The 22,959-nt window shown below is 43.8% G+C and overlaps 2 protein-coding genes across 4 annotated transcripts in view; one reads left to right on the plus strand and one right to left on the minus strand.

Annotated features, from left to right (window-relative positions):
- The window catches only part of LOC137375787 (dedicator of cytokinesis protein 2-like), a 690,449-nt gene that overhangs the window by 243,492 nt on the left and 423,998 nt on the right, over positions 1-22,959 (plus strand). For all 3 annotated transcript variants that reach the window (XM_068043220.1, XM_068043218.1, XM_068043221.1), the window contains exon 26: positions 13,767-13,912. In XM_068043220.1, coding sequence (XP_067899321.1) covers positions 13,767-13,912 — 146 coding nt within the window. The remainder of the gene's footprint in view (positions 1-13,766; positions 13,913-22,959) is intronic.
- LOC137375788 (protein INSYN2B-like) overlaps positions 5,306-22,959 on the minus strand; it is a 136,073-nt gene continuing 118,419 nt past the window's right edge. Inside the window, exon 4 of the mRNA XM_068043233.1 lies at positions 5,306-6,204. Coding sequence (XP_067899334.1) covers positions 6,156-6,204 — 49 coding nt within the window. The 3' untranslated portion in view covers positions 5,306-6,155. The remainder of the gene's footprint in view (positions 6,205-22,959) is intronic.

Here is a 22,959-nt window from a genome sequence, read left to right on the forward strand (position 1 = left end):
CCTCCTTTTCCTTTCTGCCTATTCTTCTGGAACGTTGAATATCCTTGAACATTGAGTTTCTAGTCCTGGTCATCCTGTAACCACGTCTCTGTGATAGCTATCATATCATATTCATTTGTTTCTATCTGTGCCGTCAGCTCATCTATCTTGTTACAAATGCTACGTGCATTCAGATAAAGAGACTTAAGCTTTGATTTTTTACCATTTTTACCTACTCTGGTTCTAATTTCTGCTGTACTCTTTTGCTTGTATTCTGCGTCCCTTCCTTTCAAACCCTGATTGATGTATGCCCCTTCACTACCCTGCACCTCTGCTCTCTCATTATTTATCGACTTTTTAAACTTCCTTTCAACTGAACCCTCCCCCCCCACTATTTAGTTTAAACCCTTATCGACAACTCTCGTTATACAATTCACCGGGACACTGGTCCCAGCATGGTTCAAGTGCAGCCCATCCCAACAGAACAGCTCTCTCTTTCTCCAGTACTGGTGCCAGTGTCCCATGAATTGGAACCCATTTCCCACACCAATCTTTGAGCCATGCATTTACCTCTAATTTTATTTACCCGATACCAATTTGCACGTGGCTCAGGTAATAATCCGGAGATTATTATCTTTGTGGTTCTGCTTTTTAATTTAGCCCCGAGCTGCTCATAGTCAGTCAGCAGAACCTCTTTCCTAGTCCTACCTATGTCGTTGGTACCTACGTGGACCACAACAACTGGATTGTTTCCCTCCCACTCCAAGTTCCTCTCCAGCCCAGAAGAGATGTCCTTAACCTTGGCACCAGGTAGGCAACACAGCCTTCGGGACTCTCTATCTTTGCTGCAGAGAACAGTATCTATTCCCCGAACTATGCTATCCCCGATTACAACTACATTTCTTTTTTCTCCCCCCCCCCACTTGAATGGTGCTCTGAACCATGGTGCTGTGGTCAGTTCGCTCATCCTCCCTGCAGTCTGTGCCCTCGTCCACACTGGGAGCAAGAACCTATTGGATAAGGGAACTGGCTGAGTCTCCTCCAAAGCTAAATTCTGGTTGGTGGTAATCAGCAGGAGGTTTCCTTGCCCATGTTTAACCTGATGCCAGGACACTTCATGGGGTCCGGAGTTGAAGTTGAGGACTCCCTCTTGACTGTATATCACTGTTCCACCACCTCTGCTGGGTCTGTCCTGCTGGTGGAACAGAACATACCCGGGAATGGTGATGACGGTGTCTGGAACATTGTCTGTAACATATAATTCCGTGAATATGACTATGCCAGGCTGCTGCTTGACTTGTCTGTGGGACAGCTCTCCCAACTTTGGCACAAGCTCCCAGATGTTAGTGAGGAGGAGTTTGCAGGGTCGACAGGGCTGGGTTTGCAGTTGTCATTTCCGGTGCCTGGTCGATGCTGGGTGGTCCATCCAGTTTCATTCCTTATTGACTTTGTAGCGGTTAGATACAACTGAGTGGCCATCTCAGAGGGCATTAAGAGTCAACCACAATGCTGTGGGTCTGGAGTCACATGTAGGCCAGACCAGGTAAGGACAGCAGATTTCCTTCCCTAAAGGACATTAGTGAACCAGGTGGGTTTTTACAACAATCGACAATGGTTTCATGGTCATCATGAGACTAGCTTTTAATTCCAGATTTATTAATTGAATTCAAATTCTACCTTCTGCTGTGGTGGGATTAAAACCATGTCTCCAGAGCAATACCCTGGGTCTCTGGGTTACTAGCCCAGTGACAATACCACTACTCCACTGCCTCCTCTATATTTATAATATATTTATAAATTATTATAATATATATTTATTATATTTATATTTATATTTATAACTCAAACAGCTTCCTATTAAACCTGGAGATCTGTCTTACGTGACCATATTGATGACTGAGCACATAACTGGTGTCAATAATGGAACGGCTATGTGATATCATCTCTCACTCATTCGACTATTGAAGTTAAACTCCTGTGTGTTTCTGTCAGGAACTTCTTGTGAATGATAATTTCCACTCATATTAGTGCTTAAAATTCCCAATGCAATCCAGTTTTGAGTGTTAAAGAGCTGGAAATGTCAGCTACTGTCTTGTATTTTTATCCTACTTCTTGGAGGCATCTATAGATTCCACCTTGCACTTCCTCACCCCCCCCCCCCCCCCCAAACTTCATCATTATATTCTTTGTTTAAACTCAGAGTCTTGACTCAGAAACAACTGCTCCAAGGGTAGCCCAGAGCAAAGGATTAGGAATCATTTAGGTCTTGAAGCAGGAGTCATCAAGCTCGAGGAAACCTTACTGTTTGTTTGGGACACTAATGAACTAAACAGTGAAGTTTATCAGCCCTGTTACAGCATCTCCCCTCCACATGCCTCCAAACTGCTTATCCTCCAGTTGCTTCCTTTACTAGGAACTGGGCCAGGAATCATTTTATGTAATTGTGCTGAACGGGAGTTAAAGTTTCGATAGGTTCATCTTTGGCACTACTTGAAACTGTGAAACTCATTACTTCCGTAGCTCTCCTAAAATGTACTGGCATTTAAATCCAAAGCTTAGAATCATTCAACAACTTCTCCTCTAGCCTCCTTTTCACACCCACAGAGGATGTCCCACTATGTACCATGGCCCTTCACATGGGTGTCTCTGATTAAATATATAATAGACAAGAAAGCATGTACTAACAGTCTCATTTACAAATGAGCTGTGATTTGATAAGGATCAGAAAGGCAAGTGGAAACCATCCATTGCCAACAATGGAGCCTCAAGCCATCTGAATACAAATGTCAAGAGTGGTTACAGTTACAAGTCTCCCATTTAAATACCTCACTAAAACACACTGACACGGAACAAGTAGAAAGATATAAAACCGGTAGAACACACAGATTAACTTATTGTGTCTAACTTGCACTGATGCCCCAGGGAAATACTGGAGAGCTTGAACAAAAACTCAGCATCTGTTAGCTCAGTACCGTATAGCCAATTTGCTCGAAGCAGTCCGATTCACGGCGCTACATGACAAGTCAGTGGTTTATGGGAGGAAATGCTATAACAATTACAGTGTTGTGTTTGGAAAGTGTTTTTCTCTTGAACTTGTTCTCTCCTGAAGGTCTACTGGGAGACAATGCTTTCCGGTATCTCATTCTAGTTACCATTTGAGCCATGTACGATACTGACAACAAATATTAACAAGTGACTTTATCAGTGAGGATCTCATAACTAAGTCAATCCTTATTTGATGTCCAACACATTTTCACCTGGGCAAGTTCCCTATTTCAGGTGGGCCAACTTGTGGGATGAGGAGAACCTCATCCCACCTGAAAACAAACAAGATCATACATTTAAAAGGCACAGAGAAAGTGAAAGACAAGATTTTCCAAAGGGATTGATCCACCTAGAATGATTAGTTAAATAAAAGCAGTGAGCTCAGATGAAGTAAAAATCACTTCAGCAGTTAATGATCAACAATGCAAATCTTTGCTGATCTTTCCCCCTAAGTGAAAGGGAAATGAGACTAATTGTAGGCCCCAATTTCTGCCTTAACACAGATTAATTAACTCAGCATAGAATTGGAATAGAATTTGAAAGCTTTTCTATGGGCCTGGGCAACACTGGGTGAGGACTTCACCTAATATAGAAAGTCATTTTTTTTAAGAAATGGCTTACTGAACATTAGGAGAAATAGCCTGGTCCATACACAAATCAGTTCCAATAATAAAAAAGCTGTTGAGAGGCATTGTTAAATGCTGGTTAAAGGGGAGTTCACCTTGATTTCCTGGCCAATATTTATCCGTCTACCAACATAACCATAAAACAGATTATCTCCTCATGTATCACATTGCTGTTTGTGGAATCTTGCTGTGTAGAAATTGGCTTCTGCATTTTCTGCATTACGACAGTGACTACACCTCAAAAGTACTTCATTGTATGAAAGCACTTTGAGATGTCCCAAGGTCATGAAAGACACTATACAAATGCCAAGTTCCTTATTTGTTCTTTCAGACATAAAACGAGGTTCTCAGCATCAGGATCCATTTCAAAAGAAAGACTTGTATTTACATCGTACCTTATCACTTTGCTCAGAAATGTTACACTTTGAAATGTAATAAGTTACCTCAGCATACAAGGCAGTCAATTTGCACGCAGAAAGATTCCACTGAATAACCAGTTAAACCTGATTTTGGATAGTGTTCATTGAGGGAGGAATGTTGGTCAGGACACCAGGCAAATACCCCAGGGTTTTCTGGTGGGTTCTGACTTTTTTTTTAAAAAGCCTGTTGGAAAACCCCGAGTCTGTTGGGAAACTGCTGTTCCTGATGTGAAACTGACAGCGGGCAGTTTTTAAAACCATCTGCTGAGCATTCCACTCTTTGCAACTGTGCGAGAGAGAGGGGAGAGAGAGAGGGAGAGGGGGGAACAGAGAGGGGGAGAGGGGGGAACAGAGAGAGAGAGACAGAAAAAGGGGGACAGGGAGAGAGCAAAAGGGGGAGAGACAGAGAGAAACGGGAACAGAGAGAGAGGGGGACAGAGAGTGGGGAACACTGAGCGGGGAGTGGGGAACATTGGAGACATGGGAGTGGAGAGAGGGGGGGAGAGATACAGACAGAGGATGGGTGGAGAGCGACAGAGAGAGAGGGAGAAGGAGACAGAGAAAGGGGGATAAGGAGACAGAGAGACGGAGGAGAGGGAGACAGAGAGAGAAGGGAGAGGGAGACAGAGAGACCAACAGACAGAGAGGGCAGGGGGGAGAGAGAGTCAAAGAATCAGTTGCTTATGGCACAGAAGGAGGTCACTCTGTCCATCGAGCCCATTCCGGCTCTCCATGGAGCTATGCATGAGTCAGCCCCACCCCCTGGCTTGATTCCCATAGCCCTGCAAATATATTTCTCTCAGGTGGCCATCCAACTTCCTCTTGAAGTCATTGTTCGTCTCCACTTTCCACCACCATCGTGGGCAGCGAGTTCCAAGTCATTACCACCCGCTGCAAACAAAACTGCTTCCTCATATTCCTCCTGCATCTTTTGCAAAAAACGTTCAATCTGTGTCCCCTCGCCCTAGATGGGAGGAGGGGTGCGGGGAAGAGAGAACGAGACACAAGCACACAGCACGGGGAGAGCGGTGAGAGAGATCAAGGTCTCTCCTGAAAGGTGGACAGAGATTGTGGGCAGAGATTGACTACTTGTGCAAGCAAAAACAATGCCAGGTATGTCACTAAATCAATTTTCAATATAGTGACGAGAAAGTAAGTCAATAAATTAGTCATCTCATTTAAAGGTTCTTCACAAAAATGTACATTTGTTGTTGTTTTTATTCATAAGATCAATTTCTAATGCCTTTAGCTTTTGAAATTTGCTCACCGGCCCCCAAGGCTGATCACAATTCATAATGCAACCCATCACCCAAAAAGGTTGGACAACCCTGCTCGCCAGCTTTTTTGCATCCTCCTTACCACTTATTTTCCCACCAACTTTGTATCATCAGCAAACTTGGATATGTTACAATTAGTCCCCTCATCTAAGTCATTAATATAGATTGCAAATAGCTGAAGTACTGATTCTTGTCGTACCCAACTAATTACGGCCTGCCAGCTTGACAATGTCTGTTTATTCCTACTCGCTGCTTTCTGTCTATTAACCAATCCTCAATCTGTGCAAATATATTTACCCAATCTATGAGTCTGAATTTTGTGTAATAACCTCTTATGTGGCACCTTACTGAATACTTTTGAAAATCAAAATACACTACATCCACTGGCTCCCCCTTATCCATCCTATTGGTTACATTGTCAAAAAACTCTAGCAGATTTGTCAAATATGATTTCCTTTTCAGAAATCCATGTTGTCTTTGATTAATCATATTATAATTTTCTAAGTGCTCTTTTAACATGTGCCTGTTAATAAATTCTATCTAACTGGCCTATAGTTCCCCGTTCTCTCTCTTCCTCCTTTCTTAAATAGTGGGATTATATTTGCTACCTTCTAATTCTTGGGAACTGTTCTAGAATCAAAGGATTCTGGAAGGTCAAAAACAATGCATCCACTATCCCTGCAGCTGCCTCTTTTAAATCCATAGAATGCAGGTTATCAGGTTCAGAGGATTTGTTGCCACTTAGTTCCATTGATGTCTCCAGTATCGCTTCATTCCTTATACTGATGTCTTGAAGTTCTTCATTCTCACTAGACCCTTGGTTCCCCATTTTTTCCAGAATTTTTTTTGTGTTTTCTACTGTGAAGGAAATAAAGGTTAAAATAAAACCGAAAAGGGAGGTTTATGACAAATGTCAGGAGCAAGATTCAGTTAATCACCAGGCAGATTATGTAAAGTAAAGGAGTGAATTGAACAAGTTAACGGATGCAGAGAGAGTTTACAAGGAAGAGGAGAGAAAAGCAGAGTTAACATTTCAGGTCTGTGACCTTTCATCAGATCTGAAACGTTGGGCTGAATTTTATGCTGCCCCAATGGGTCAGTTGGTGGCGTGGAGGTGATGTAAAATTGAGCGGGAGGCTCCGGGAGGCCTACCCACCCCGCTCCTGCCTCTGGTTGGCTTTACGGTGGTCAGTCGGAGGGAAGGGGGGGGAATGGCCCACCCGCCTCCACAGGTATTTTACCCGTGGCAAACGGGTGTGCTGGGGACGTGAAATGCCACACAGCGATAGCTGCCGCCCTTTCCACGCGCTGGTGGGAGGTGTGGGGGGGTGGGGTGCAGGGGGCCATGGCAGTCGGGCACAGGGTGCCTGATTGAGGGCCGCTGCTGCCTCCCAACACGCCCCCGGGACCCAATTGCCCCCCTCCTCCCAAACAACCACTCCAGCCTCACCAGAGAAGGACCGATCCCCCTGGTGAGGCAAGCCCAACTTACCTCATCTCTAGGCTCCATGGCGTCGGCTGGGCTGCAGTCCCAGCAGTGGCCACCGCTCCCGGCCTCATTGAGGCGGGAACTCCTCTCTCAGGTGGGTGGAACTCCCGCTTCGGGACAATTAAAGCCCGGGAACCTGTAAAATGCGGGACCATCAAAAATCAATGAACAGGTCATTCATCTCATTGTTGTTTGTAGGATCCTGTTGTGCATAAAATGGCTACCTAACCAGACTTATATCATTTCAAAAGTAATTCATTGACAGTAAAGCACTTAGCGACATTATTAGGATGTGATAAGTCTTTATCTAAATATTAAGTAATTTCTTTAATGATAATAAGTGGAGAGTCAATGCTGCAATTACATAACTGGTTAGGTACTTGAGAATGAGAAACTTGCAGGGTTGGGGAAAAAAGCAGGCATTCAAGAGGGACACTCTACAAGATGGAATCAGTAAGATACAAGAGTTGCTGAATATAAGTCTAAACTTTATGAAATCTATTCACTTGCCATTCAACACTAACAGCAATGACTTGCATTTATATAGCGCCTCTCATGTTGTGAAATAGCCAAAGGCACTTAAATTATAGATCGTAGAAACTTACGGCACAGAAGGAGGCCATTCATCCTGTTGTGCCTGTGCTGGCTCTTTGAAAGAGCAGTCGTGCTTAGTCCCCACATCCCCGCTTTTTGTCCGTAACCCTGCAAGTTCCTCATCCTCAAGAACCTGTCCAACTCTCTTTTAGAATTATTTATGGAATCAGCTTCCTCCACCTTTTCAGGTTGAGCGTTCCAAATTCCCACAACTCTCTGAGTAAAAAAACTCTCCTCAGCTCCTCTCCAGATCTCTTGCCAATGATTTTAAATTTATGTCTTCTGGTTATTGACCCATTTGCCAGAGGGAATAGTTTTTCTCCATCTAATCTATTAAAATCCCTCATCATCTTGAAAACCTCTATTAGGTCATCTGTTAACCCTCTCTGTTCCAAGGAGAACAGCCCTATCTTTTCTAACCTCTCATCACAACTGAAGTCCCTCATCTCTGGTAACATCCTAGTAAACCTCCTTTGCACCTTTTCTAAGGCCTTTACATCTTTTCTGAAGTGTGATGCACAGAATTGCTCAACTGTTCCAATGGAGGCCTAACCAGTGATTTCTGAAATTCCAGCATGATCTCTTTGGTTTGACATTCTAATCCTCTATTTATAAACCCAAGTATCTCATATGCTTTTTTCACCACTTTATCAATTTATTGTGCTATGTTTAATGATTTGTATACGTGGACACCACAAATCAGTGCAAACAATCGAGGCATGAGGAAATGCTAAACTCACACCATTCAATTTCACTGAACCATTATTTCTGCACATCAGGTACACCATGTTTAAGAACTTGCAATCTGGGAAGCATTTCAATTTTTAATGTGACTTATGCTAATGCCATAAAAAAGCATTAAAATAAATAGGAAAACAGAACGGGTCTCAGTGAGGATATAACTTTTAAAAACAATGAAAGAATTGTGATTAAAAGACCAGGAAAATGATTGTTTCCTGCTGTGCCTGAAACTCCAGATGCAATTTTTGAGACACTGCCCACCATCCCCCCTTCGACCCCCCCACCACCCCCCCCCCCACTCTCTGAACAAGCACATTTGGAAGATACTCGAATTTGAGAGCCAGTTTGTGGGCAGAAACTCGTTCAGAAGCGGGCTAATTGGGCGCTCTTATGAGATGAAGGATACTTGGGAACATTTTGAGATTTTGCGCATAACTCACTTGAGTGCTGAATTCTGCAATCTTTTGAGCAACATAACCTGTTTGTGTCCAGATTGCACATCACTCTGGGACTATTTGTTAAATATGAATAATTATTTTTATTTATTTATTTTATTTAGAGATACAGCTCTGAAACAGGCCCTTTGGCCCACCGAGTCTGTGCTGACCATCAATCACCATTTATACTAATCCTACATTAATCCCATATTCCTACCACATCCCCACCTTCCCTCAATTCCCCTACCACCTACCTATGAGCTGTGAGGCTGTGGTGCTAACCACTGCGCTGCTGTGCCGCCCATACATTTTTTAATCTTCTGCCTCACCATGACGTTTTGCAAAATAAAATTTCTACTACTTCTCCATTCCTTAAGATGATTAATTTTGTTATGGTATAGTTCGAGCTCTGTTCCAGATCTCCCTGCAACAGACCAGTCTTCATATGCTAGCTTGGATGGTGATTGCTTGTAGTTTATTTAATCCACTCAGGGGCCATTACAGTTTAGCCTTATTCTATCCTACCTGCATTCACTGGTTAGAAGGATAGACAAGTAGGCTGACATGAAGGATTGTATTAGAGTAACCCAATGGGGTCTGATTTTATCTTCCTGTTGTGAGAGCAGTTGTCTGCATTATGTTCGGAACAACAGTAAGCCAGATTCTACCATTCTATATGTCTTTGTGTTGCATAGGACCATAGACAGTTGTCACATAGAAAAACAAGAAACCTCAAACTAATGCCATAGTCTGCCAAAAACTGAAATGCTATCAGACCTGAGGTAGCTGAGTTGCTGCGGGGGAGGATTTAACAATTAGCCACTGCTAAAGTGGTACGTGCTGTACCCACTTGCGACCAAAAAATGGCCACAAGGCCATTTCTACCCCAGTATTTTTTGTGTATACTCAAACCCTGGAAGCCATTCAGTACCCCAATGCTGATGCACAGGCAGCCACAGAGACATTAAATGGCCTGGTAATATAGCAACCAGCTGGTTAAAACACAGAGCAATTTGTTCCGCTCTCTGCCCATGTAAAATCGGAATAGTGTGGCCTATTCTACTTCTGTTTGCAAACTGGACAAAGCTTTCACAGTACCTACTTACCACATTTAGCATTGTTGAGTTTTCAACCTGCAGTCAAGATGTTGAAAGAACACAGATCTGGGGTTTGTAGGTTGCTCAGTTAATAAATGCACTGAGTGCTGTAATGAGCCACACAAACCAGGAGGCCCCAGGCTTTTCCTTGGCCTGTGGTAAGTTAACCGGTCCAGTAACTGGGTAACGGAATTGTCACCAGTGCTACTGGAATCGGGAGGGAAAAAAAACAAGAGTTCACACTCAGTGCGCAAGAACTCCTGCTGAACAAATAAATGTGTAGATGCATGGCAGGAATACAACTAATCTTGGCTGAGATGTCCCTTATTGGTTGAATGGCCTGCCAACTCTCACTGCCTCAGATTACACATGAAAAAGGGACAACATGTGCCAGGCTGCTGACTCCCACTGCAGCTGGATCTGGGCAGATACGCTAATTTATTGAATTTTGTGATAGGGCTGCTTGTATATGATTTGTTTGTTATTTCTGCTGTATTACACAGTCCACATTAATTATCTTTGAAGAGCTCATTACTTTCTTGATTAGTTTGCCGCAGTGTGAAGTTGATAATACAGCACTATTCCAAGGCTAGCAACTTATCAGTAACAGTAGTGAACCTTTCTATTTGTTTTCCAACTTTGTGTTGCATCCATTTCCTCTGTTCCACCTCCTCTTAAGGTTTTACCACCCACCCTGAAGGTGGTGACCACCGACTCCTGAAGAGGTTTACCACCCACTCATGAAGCTGTTGACCACTCAGTCCTGAAGGTGTTGACCACCCAGTCATGAAGCTGTTGACCACTCTCCCTGAAGGTGTTGACCACCCACTCCTGAAGGTGTTGACCACTATCCCCTGAAAATGTTGACCACACTCTTCTGAAGGTTTGACCAGTCTCTCCTGAAGGTGTTGACCACTATCCCCTGAAAGTGTTGACCACTCTCTCCTGAAGGTGTTAACCACCCACTCCTGAAAGTGTTGACCACTATCTGCTGAAAATGTTGACCAAACTCTTCTGAAGGTTTGACCAGTCTCTCCTGAAGGTGTTGACCACCCAGTCCTGAAGGTGTTGACCACTATCCCCTGAAAGTGTTGACCACACTCTTCTGAAGGTGTTGACCAGTCTCTCCTGAAGCTGTTGACCAGTCTCTCCTGATGCTGCTGACCACTCTCTCTGAAGTTATTGACTCTCCTTCCGCTTTAAATATTGGCCGCTTGGTGGAGGATGATTGCACAGACAGGCACCAGGCACCCTCTGGTATACAACTCAAGTGACCATTCTTGACCTTGGACAATAAATGGCATCAGGTGATGCAACACCATAGGCAGGGTTGGTCCTCTCTCACCGGAAATAATTTACATTCATATTTCCAATTGTGGGTTCTGGATTGTGGCCAGGAACAGGAACCATGGCTGACTTTCCCTCCATCATCAAATGGTGCTGAAATTACTTCTTGAGTCCAGCTAACTGATACCCAAACTGAGATCAGCTGACTGAGTCAAGACCTGAAATGGAACCTAGTTGGTATGACTTAGCCACTCACTACTTTAACTTGCTTAAATCTTCGGTGGATTGAGAGACTGTGTTATAACGCAGAGTGTGGCACTAATTATTGTCTAGATTTAACAGCGGTTTTTACGGTTTAAAACCTTCGTGAAGTTGACCTCCAAGGCAAGTTCCCAAGGTACCTGGTTGTAAATGTAAAATCTTTGCAATATGAAATATAAATGAGTTATTGAATGATTTATCTCAAGTCTCTTCACAAGGTTGAAAAAATCACTCCTCAGAGTTGGCAGGTTTTTAAGACCATTTTTTTCCCAGCCCACTTCTGACATAATGACTCTTTCCGGTGTATGGTTCCACGGGAGCCTTACGGCATCATAGTTAAATGACCATGACTTGTGCATGTGTCCAGTTGCCAGTCTGTGCAGTCATGGGGTGTACCAGGTTGAACCTGTTCCTGCCACTAAAATGTATTGTTTTATTATTCATTCCTGTGATGTGTGCATCACGGGCAAGACTGATGTTTATTGCCCATCCCTCATTGCCCCTGAGAAGTTGGTAATGGGCCTTCTTTTTGAACTGCTGCAGAAAGCAGTTTAATACAAGTGAGTGGCTTGCTAGACCACTTCCGTGGGTAGTTAAGGGTCAACCTGTGAGACTGGGAGCCACATACAGGCCAGACCACATAAGGACACCAGGTTTCCTGCCCTAAAATGTGTTAATAAATCATTTGGGTTTTTAAAACAATTCTACAGTTTCATCACTCAACAGCATAGGCAGGGATGGTCCTCTCTCACCTGATATCCTTCTCATTCACGTTTCTGATTGTGGGTTCTGGATTGTGGCTGGCAACGGGAACCATGTTTGACTTTCCCTCCCTCATCAAATGGTGCTGAAGCCAATTCTTGAGCCCAGCTAACTATTACCCTAACTGAGATCGGCTGACTCAGCCAAGACCAGAAATCGAATGTGGGTCTATACGGCTTAGCCACTCACTACTCTAACCTGCTTAAATCTTCGGGAGAATGAGACACCATTTTACTGGCACCAGCTTGTTTGTTATAGATTTTTTTTTGAACTGAATTCAAATCCTCAAAATGCCATGGTGGGATTTGAAATTGTCTTCACTTGATTACACGTCCTGTAACATAAGCACTTACTGTATTTGCATGGACAGCAATCAGGAGAAGGAAGCTGCCAGTCCAATGATGAAGCTTTAAATCATTTTAACGATGCCCAGTTGGGAACAACTGCAAGTCTTTTAAGTACCAACTAAACATTTTCTCTTCTGGATATGTCAACGAAATTGCAGTGCAAATGTGCTGCGGATTTCAGTTCTTATCTACCTTTAGGAAGAGCTGCAAAAAAGCCTTCTCTCCCAGTTTTCCCATGTCGCTCAGTTGTAAGAATATTTCACATCATCACATTTAGAATGTGATGAACATTCACCACATTTTTGACACATTTGATGGCTGTGTGCCTTTTCGTGTGATGCCAGTACAATAGGACTGACAACTCTGGTCAGGTACATTCCTGGATGTTTCATCACATGACCTTCCCTCTCGAAACACAGCACTGCCACTTTACTGCCATTCACCTATTCTTCAAGCACTGCCTTCCCACTGCTAATTGGACTCTGTTGCCCAATGAGATTAATCCTGACTACAAGGGAAACAGCCTTTTTTCCCCGATATGATAACATCAAATAAATGAAAGTGTTCAAAGAAAATGCAAAAAAAAACACAAGTTTGTTTAATGTCCCTAAAATGTTTTCTCCCTGGTTGCTTGCAGCAATGTCATGGAAATTAATCTTCAATTCTTGCAGACTCCAGGGCAGTCCTGAACCAGGCCATGGGCTTAGCATAAATCTGCCCTTTACTCTGTCCCCTCATAAACCCATAACCCGAATCTCAAAACAATTTTCCCTATTACACATTTCAATTCCTGCACCAGGCACAGTATGATGGCCGAAAGTGGGCACTTTTTATCCTAAGGAGTTGTGCACAATGAGTATGGCATTCTGAAAATCCAGACTGATTCCATTTAGAATAATGGGTAGAGAGGAGACTTTCAACCGTCAGTCTAACCTTGGAACCTGAGCAGAGGTAGGCTATCTGGGTTTTTTTATCCCACCACATTTCAGTTCAACAGGATATCACTCTTACTTTTAGAATAAAATTATTCATTCTCAGGACATGAGCATGACTACAAGGTCTGGCATTTATTGCCTATCCCGAGCTATCCTGAGAAGGTGATAGTTGGCCTACTTCTTGAACCGCTGTAGCGGTTTGATACCACTCAGTTACCACATCAGAGAGCAGGTAAGAGATAACCATGTTGGTGTGAGACTGGAGACTGGAGTCAGTATAGGCCAGACTGGGTAATGACTGCAGGTTTCATCCTTAAAAGACATTAGTTAGATTATTTACAACAATCCAACAGCTTCATGGTCACTTCAACTGGTTCCAAATATTTATTTCTAGAGGTGTATTCTAATTCTCAATGGTTGTTCATGCACTTGACATTTCTCACCATGTAGTCTCCTCACCTCTTTTACAGAATGTCGTGACATACTGCTTCCCATGATGACCAATGAGCTGAAGGCCCAGTTGGAGCAGAAAGATGAACAACAGCAAAGTCAGGAGTTAAAGTTCTGCATCGAGTTGCTCAATAACATTCTGGAGGTCCTCAGTGAACCTAACGTGGTAGGTGATACTGACAGCGGTTGCAGCTATTTCATTCTTTCCCGACATTTAATAATTGACAGTGCGAGAACTGTGTTAAAGGCGAAGCCAGGTCTCTGAAATGTTGAATAATATGAGTTTTATACAAATATAATGATTCTGGGTGAAGCACTAGTCATTTAAACATAGGTGGGTCTTCTCCTTCCACAGTACTACATTACATAGGGGACCATTTTAACTTGGGGCAGGAATTGCGTCTGGGGATGGTCAAAACCTCATAACCCGCAATGTGTCAAAAGGGTGCAATTCAGGTCAAAACTTGAGGTGGAACTGTGGTTTTCTGTAGATTTTGCTGAATTGGGAATTTGCTTTCTGTTAATGATCTTGAATATCAGGTGGATTCAGAGTTAAATACAAAAATGTTAGCACAACCGTGACTAAAATCAATTTAAGTATATTTTCTGAGCAGGAAGGACTTGTTTTCTCCATTTCATCTTTCGCTCATTAATGGTCTTTCCCCAGTATTATCTTTCAGAAAGACTTAAGTTGGTATCGTCATAGCTTTTATTTAAGACTCTCTGATGGGATTGGGTGAAAGACTGGCTTTACACCTCACCTGATTATACTTTCCAGTGACATCAATGGACAGTGATCTTGGACAGGGTGTAAAGCCTGCGGTGCACCTCTTCCTGTGGGTTACCTGCCTAGTGAGTAAAATCCATTCTCTCTGGATCTAAGAGGCAAACTGTGAGGAGATTTTGGAGTGTGATTCCTACAGGATGCTTCCATCAGGTCCCCTCCAGTCATCAGTTCCCAATGTATGAGCATAATACATAACACCCAGATCTCATATCAGCAATAAATCACTTAGCAGCAGGGACTATTGTACAATAATAAATTGCTGGTGGTTTCAAGTTTGGTCATAAGCCAGAATAATAAAGCTAAAAAAGGATCTGGATAGACTAAGTGAACAGGTGAAGAATTTTAATGTGAATTAATGTGAAATATTGGAAGAGGAAACAAACACCTTTCATCCCATTGGTCTGGGCTAGATTAGCTTCCGGGTTCCGGAGGTGAAAGGTCACTAAGTGCGAGCTCTTCCATTTTTAACTGATCTTTCCTCTGTTTGCTTCAGGTGGATGCACCTGTTTTAACTCCTTGGGCGCTGTTGAGCAATCTATTGTGTGCAGCCATGTCAGTCAACAGCAAAGCTAGCAAAGCAAAAGGGAAAATGCTGCTCTCATCTAGACAATGGACGGGGCTGAAACAGCGAGGCCAAAGAATGGGGGCTGATGAAAGCTTTTAACTATTAATAAAACACGAGTGTCAGAATTGGTAGTGTGAAGCACATTAACTCGGAACTGAATATAAAAAAAGGCAATAATTCAAACAAAATAATATGGAAAGTGAATAGGGAAGAAGAGAGATATGGGGACTTGCTGCAGGTCCTGACACTCGAAAGGTTTCGTGACTAAAAAGCAGATTTCTTCAAAATTAAATATGTTGAAATTCATTAGTTTGGCATCAGTAATATGGATGTGTGTATATGCTTGTATAATCTACGATTTTAACAAAGTATAAAATTAACTTAGTGGTGCATCAATTAAAATATAAATTTCACTATGTCAACCCAAAGGCCGGCATGCATCAGGGTTTATCCCAGACTTTGGATTGTGCCTTATTCACATGCCAAATCAAGAATAGCGGCGTTCAGAGTCCCAGAAACGCTGTGTTCATTTTTAAAACCCCACATGGGTGTCACTGATAGATTTCAAAAAGTATTTTATGTCCATTCAACCTGTTTAAACAAGATAGGCACTCTCCCCCACCCCTGCCTTAAATGGCTGAGTGAGTCAAGCCAATGTGTGACTTCCCTAAACAGACCAGAAGGTAGAGGGGTTCCATCACTAACCCATGCTGCTCTCATGGTAGGGGTACTACATTTGGTCTCAGGGAGGGGGGAAATCAGCCAAGGGTTTTCTTGCTTCAAATCATTCTCCTGCTGGATGTTGGCTAAGAGTGGAGTCATGCTTAGTTCTGAAATGTCCCATGATCTAATATCCCTGCTGTTTTGATTCCTGCATGATTACCAACCACTCAGACTTGCCATCATTCTCACAACTGCGCCCCAGCATGTATAGGGGTGAAATATAGATCTCAGCTGTGGGTCATTGGTGGTCCTCTTATCTGTGAGTCAGAAGGTTGTGGGTTCAAGTCCCATTCCAGAAACTTGATCATATAATCAAGGCTGACACTCCAGTACTGAGGAAGTGCTGCACTGTCAGAGGTGCCATCTTTCAGTTAGTCATAGAGTTATACAGCACAGAAACAGGCCTTTTGGCCTGTGTTGGCCATCAAGCACCAATCTATTCTAATCTCATTTTCCATCACTTGGCCCGTAGCCTTGTATGCTGTGGCATTTCAAGTTCTCATCTAAATACTTCTTAAATGTTGTGAGGGTTCCTGCCTCTACCACCCCTTCAGGAAGTGTGCTCCATATTCCAATCACCCTCTGCGTGAAAAAAAAATTCCTCAAATCCCCTCTAACCTCCTTCCCCTTACCTTAAATTTATGCCCCCTGGTTATTGATCCCTCCGCTAAGGGAAAAAGTTTCTTCCTATCTATCCTTTCAATGTCCCTCATAATTTTGTGTACTTCAATCAGGTCCCCCCTCAGCCATATTCTGCTCTAAGGAAAACAACCTTAGCCTCTACAGTCTCTCTTCATAGCTGAAATGCTCCAGCCCAGGCAACATCCTGGTGAATCTCCTCTGCACCCTCTCCAGTGCAATCACATCCTTCCTATAGTATGGTACCCAGAACGGTACACAGTACTCCAGCTGTTTTGGATTTTTTTCAATAATATCTGTCTTTATTTAAAAAATTAATATTCTTTTGATAGAGTTAATTTTTCATTGTGGAATATCATGGTGGGAGGCAGTAAAATTAACTAACTAACGTTTTATACAGCTCCATCATAACCTCCCTCCTCTTAGATTCTATGCCTCGGCTAATAAAGACAAGTATCCCATGTGCCTTCCTAACCACCTTATCTACCTGTGCTGCTGCCTTCAGTGATCTATGGACGAGTACACCAAAATCTCTCTGACCCTCTGTACTTTCTAGGGTCCTACCATTCATTGTATATTCCCTTGCCTTGTTAGTCCTCCCAAAATGCATCACCTCACACTTCCATTTGCCACTTCCCTGCCCTGCCCATCTTACCAGCCCATCTACATCATCCTGTAATCTAAGGCTTTCCTCCTCACTATTTACAACACCACCAATTTTCATGTCATCTGCGAACTTACTGATTATACCTCCTATATTCACGTCTAAATCATTAATGTACACTACAAACAGCAAGGGTCCTAGCACTGATCCCTGTGGTCCATCACTGGTCACAGGCTTTACTCACAAAAACAACCCTCAACCAACACCCTCTGCCTCCTGCCACTAAGCCAATTTTGGATCCAATTTGCCAAAATGTCCTGGATCACATGGGCTCTTACCTTCTTAACCAATCTCCCATGTGGGACTTATGAAAAGCCTTATATAGTAAGCCTTACGTAGTCTACATCAACTGCCTTATCCTCATCTACACACCTAGTCACCTCCTCAAAAAAACAATCAAGTTTGTTAGACACGTTCTCCCCCCGACAAAGCCATGCTGACTATCCCTGATTAATCCCTGTCTCTCCAAGTGGAGATTAAACCTGTCCCTCAGAATTTTTTCCAATAGTTTCCTTACCACTGATGTTAAATTCACTGGCCTGTAATTACCTGGTTTATCCCTGCTACCCTTCTTGAATAATGATACCACATTCGCTGTCCTCCAGTCCTCTGGCACCTCTCCTGTGACCAGAGAGGATTTGACAATTAGTGTCAGAGTCCCTGCTATCTCCTCCCTTGCCCCACATAACAGCCTGGGATACATCTCATCTGGGCCTGGGGATTTATCCACTTTTAGATGCGAAAGCGAGGCCCTGACTGCCCTTTCAGGTCAATGTAAAAGATCGCATGATGCTATTAAAAGAAGAGCAGAGGAATTCTCCCTGGTGCCCGGTCCAACATTTATCCCTCAACCAACATCATTGGCTGCTGCATTTCCCTACACTCGTGACTACACCTCAAAAATACTTCATTGGCTATGATGTGCTTTGGGACATCCTGAAGTTGTAAAAAACACTGTTCAAATACAAATCTTTTTCTTTAAAACTCAGACAGTTTTTATTCACTATTTAAATAAAACTACTGTTGAAATTATAGGTTAAAAACCATTAGACTGTCGACTCGTATCAGTCAGCACAAGTTGTTGTTTTGCTGAATCATGAACAAATGTGTAGGAATGATTTAGTGCCCCTAAAGTCCCATGGATTTTACTTACAAATGAATCCATTGCCTACCTGATTTTCAAATAATCTCTGTCAATCTATTTTATTTTAAAACAGGTTTATTCACTCAGCTTCCAGCCCAGTTCCATTCACTAATTTCCCCTGAGGTTTCTGACTATGTTGTTTGTTTAAGACCACAGAGCAGTCTTTTCCTGATTACTTAAGTTGAGAATACAGGTATCTGTTACCAGGCTGAGAATAGTGAGCTATTGCAGAACGTCAGGGGGGAACAGAGAAATTGAGGGGATTAAAAATGCAAGAGAACAAGGAAGCAATTTCTGCTTCATCTCCATTGGTATGATGAATTGTCACTAAGTTGGGCATTTTTCTCCTTGCTGAAGCAAAGAACCTTGTTGATTTCTTCCCTTCCCCACCTATCTTGAAGGTGCTGACTCTCGCTACCAAGGGCCTTCCAGTAGCACAGTACCCTCCATTGGCCTAGCAAACCACTCAATTGTATCAAAGGAGGCCCACTCCCATCTTCTCAAGTCATGTCTAGATCGTGAGGACCTGGCTTTAACCTAACCTGCCAGTGAGAATGTGGTGTGTTAGGGTAGGATACACCCGATTGAAGTCAAGGGACTATTCAGTCATGATTTATGATAACCGTACATCAGTCATGAAGCACAGGCTACAGCCAGAATTATCAAATATACAATTGGTATCTTGAAGCAATATCTTCTGCATCTGGACTAGCCTGGGCAGCTTTGTGGTACAACCTCCCCTCCAGCATTGTCAAAATAATTGTCTTATACTTCAGCAAATAGCCAAGGCTTCTTTGGCAGCAACCTCGTCTATCTGGAAAGGACAAGGGCAGTCAGTGCATGGGATCATTCCAAGTGCCCATGCAAGTCACACGCTATCCGGGCTTTTGACGTATATCGCTGTTATTTCAATCCCTGGGTCAGAACCCCGGCACCGCAATGACTTCCGTGTCCTGATCCCGCACCGATGTGGAAAGGCACACGCGCCGCTATTTTGATATGCAATGCACTTAATTGGCTAAGAGTCACGTTCGCCACCCAATTAGCAGCGACGGATGCAGGAAGGAGGCGGGACTAAGCCAACAAGTGGGCTTGATTTAAAGGGCGGGGGAAGCCATTGCTGAGGCTGCCCTTTGCCTGGAAAATGGAAGCGTAATATGAGCAGAGAGCAGTGGGCAGGGAGGGCCCCCATGCCAGGGCAACAACCCCCCACCCCCTCCTATTTTTCTGACATTTCGCTGGAGATCCTGCTGGAGGCAGTGACTGTGTGCAGGAACATTCTCTTCCCCGCAAGCAGCAACAGAAGACTCACTAGGAGTGCATGGCTGGAGGTGGTAGCCGAGGTCAGCAGCAGAGGAGTGGTGAGAAGGACCTGGATGTAGTATAGGAAATGCTTCAAATACCTTCTTTGGTCTGACAAGGTGAGTGGAGAGAGAGACCCAGATGGTATGCCTCCGGGTCAGTAGTCACCACAGTGCAAAGGAGAGGGGCATCCTGAGGGTGCAAAGAGGTCACCTCACCACGGAAGAGGCGTGTGCCCTGGTACCTTGCTGACCCATAAGCATAGGTCAGAACTGTAGAGCCGCTGGACATGGAGCTGCAGTGCAGACTGTAATATCCTCTGTGAATGAGAGGCTATAAGTGGAGAGGGAGGGAGGTATTGTCATATCTGCATTGTTCTTTCTCTGGCAGGCCAAAAGGGAGCTGAATGCTCAGGAAAAGGAGCAGGCACACCTGGAAAATGGGTGCCCCCTACACCAACGCTGACACTCGCACTTCAGTGGGTCCTCGCGTGCCATTAAAGAAGATGGCACAGGGTGACGCGAACCAGAGCAGGAGAAGATGGGGGAGGCAGAGTCGGCTGTGGCCTGCCCCCCCTTGGAGGATGGAGGACAGGAGCAGGCCTGCTCAGCAGGGTGGAGATGCAGAGCCTCGGGAGTCATGAAACAGACATCTCTACCTGGAGACCCAGTGTGAGATGTGTGCTCACATGTCAGAGTTACCTGAGGCTTTGTGGTGTAATGGGCTGAGAATGGAGGAGTCCATTCATTGTGTGCTCCACAATGACTCAGTGCGTTGAGTGCGTGAACTGTTTCCTTGTGAGAGTTGCCAACCTCTTGGAGACCCAAATGCAGCATCACTCAGGAGCAGCGCACTGACCTGCACAGGATGTATATTAGACTCAGCAGCATTGACCAGTTAGTAGCACAAATGACGCAGAAAGGCATGGAGTGGATGCCAGCTGCACCCCAGCTGATGGTGCCCTTCAGTGATCAAGGGTTCCATGAAAGGGCTGAGAATGTAACAGATAGTGACGAAGGGACCACTCCTCAGGGAGTTCTGTCATCATCATCCACCAAATGGCCCCTTCAATGGATGAAGCATTTGTAGAGTTACGCCCTGTTACTGAGGCAACCCCTATAGCAATGCCAATGCAGCAGCTTTTGGAGGTACCCCACCGGCACCTCCATGACGAAGACAGTCGCTATAGGCATCTCCGGCCCAGTCAGGCATGAGAGAGCAGTCTGCCTCCACCTCATCCTCAGCCACAAGGGGAGCACCTTGTAGGACTGGCTTTCCATGGAGGGCACTGCATTGGTAATGTCACTTTGTGGGTCACTTGTATGTTTCTATTGTAAATAATAGTGAACTGTTAAGCAATTAAACACTGGGAAAGTTGCTGCATTAAGGCTGACTTGTGTGCTTCCATTTCATGTTGGCAAGACACAGGAGAATGGGAAGTGAGGGTTGGGTGAGTGATGAAGTGTGCTGGTGAAGATGGTGTGAGGTGGAGAGTCAAGAGCCCTCTTTCCACTCTATCTTCACCCCTGCGCTGTGGGGTCTGCCTCTGCTGCAGTGGATGCTGCTCCTCACCACTGATCGGACCAAGCTCGGAGAAGCTTGATCCCATTTCCTCTAATACCCTTCCTTCATTGGCGTTGGACTTCAGAGTCTGCCTGAAACACCATTCCCCCCCACCCTCAACCGCAACCCTGGCCCCCCCCACACCCTTCGAAAAAGCCTACGTCAAGGGTGTAAAGTTGCAAAGGATATTTCTTATCACTGAACACAACTTCCTGCCTGTGAACAAGAGCCATTTCTCAGCCTTCTCTCTTCAATGCTGCTTTTTGCCTTTGTACTTCCATTGCAGATCACTCCCTGCTATAACACTGCCTCCTCCATGTCGTGGTTCTGATGGTGCGTAGAACCTGACCCTTAAAACTAAAATCCAAGTTTGTCCCTTAAATGAGCTGACAACTCGCTAATGACCTTAAGTTGCCATCTAAGCAGTGCGGCTGGCTTGCCTCTTTTGGCTTCTGTTGGCGCCCTTCAAAATCTGAGCGTGCTGGTCTCGCATGGGGAAACTGCCATGCTGACCCATGGGCACAGGGTTTAAGTGACTGCCTGTCCTTGAGCTCACCCGCTCAGATGATTCAAAATCCTGCCCATAGACACACACACCATTGTTTCTCCGTGAACTGAATCCCACAGCCTCACTGCTCTTGTGTGAAGAAGACCGCCTGCCCTCTGTTCTAAAGCATTTAATCTTGTGTCTAGACCCATCAACTACTAGAAACAATATGTTTCAATTTACCCTGTCCCATCGTTTCATAATTTTAAACACTTCGATCATATTGACCTGTAATCTGTGTTGTTTGAGTGATAGAATTCACGATTTTTCAAATCTTTCTCATATTTGTATTTCCTCATACCAGCCAGAACCCTAGTGAATCTGTGTCATACCCTCTCAAAATCTGTCCTTCCAATATGTGTATATATATTCCAGTATGGTACCCAATACTGCACACGCTATTCTAAATGAGATCTTATTCAGATTTTATATGGACTCATCATTGCCTCTTGCCTTTTATATTCTACATCTCTTGTGATAAAATATAGAATCCTATTCACTTTTTACAACCTTATCAACCTTTAATGTTCTGTCAACTGGACTGGAACCCCAAATTCCTTTGCCTTGACACAGCATCGAGCCTACCTCCATTCAGAATGTAATTACTGATGCGGGTCATTAACACCCCTTAAAAACCTAATATCTGTTATAAACACTACAATGGCTTAAAAATGGCCAAATATAAACCACAGCTGGACCTGGGTGAGACATTTATTGGACAATGAAAATGTACCACAGACTTTGATTTCGAGATAAGGGCAGTAAACAATTCAGAGAGAATTTCCTCAGCAAAAAGATGACCCACCATGTGGGATAAACCACCAGTGCAGGTGAAAGGGGAAATCATGACGATTTTAATGAGGGCATAGGAAAGGTCCAGCCATCTGAAAGGATTGATAGTTTCTGCATTTTTAAAATGGGATGAGATTTCTGACATGTCTGAAAAGGGAGATTGGATGGGCAGGCTGGATGGACTAATTGGCTCTGCCCAAAATGAATTACGATGCTATTGTCTTGGAGACAATTTTAATAAAATGTAAAAGGTAGTTAGCCTGTGATGAAATCATAGGGTGGAGACAAATCAGGACGACATTTATCATCTTCTACCACATTTATCCGAGAATTAAAGTGATCAGCATATTACTCCTTCCAATATTGGGAGGTTGTCATGTCCTTGTCTCATTTGGTAACTCTGGGAGTCAGAAGATTATCAGTTCAAGTCCCACTCCAGAGATTTGAACACTTAATCCAGGCTGACCCTTCAGTGCAGTGTTATGGG

Source organism: Heterodontus francisci, chromosome 12 (genome assembly GCF_036365525.1).
Source record: "Heterodontus francisci isolate sHetFra1 chromosome 12, sHetFra1.hap1, whole genome shotgun sequence".
NCBI lineage: Eukaryota > Metazoa > Chordata > Chondrichthyes > Heterodontiformes > Heterodontidae > Heterodontus > Heterodontus francisci.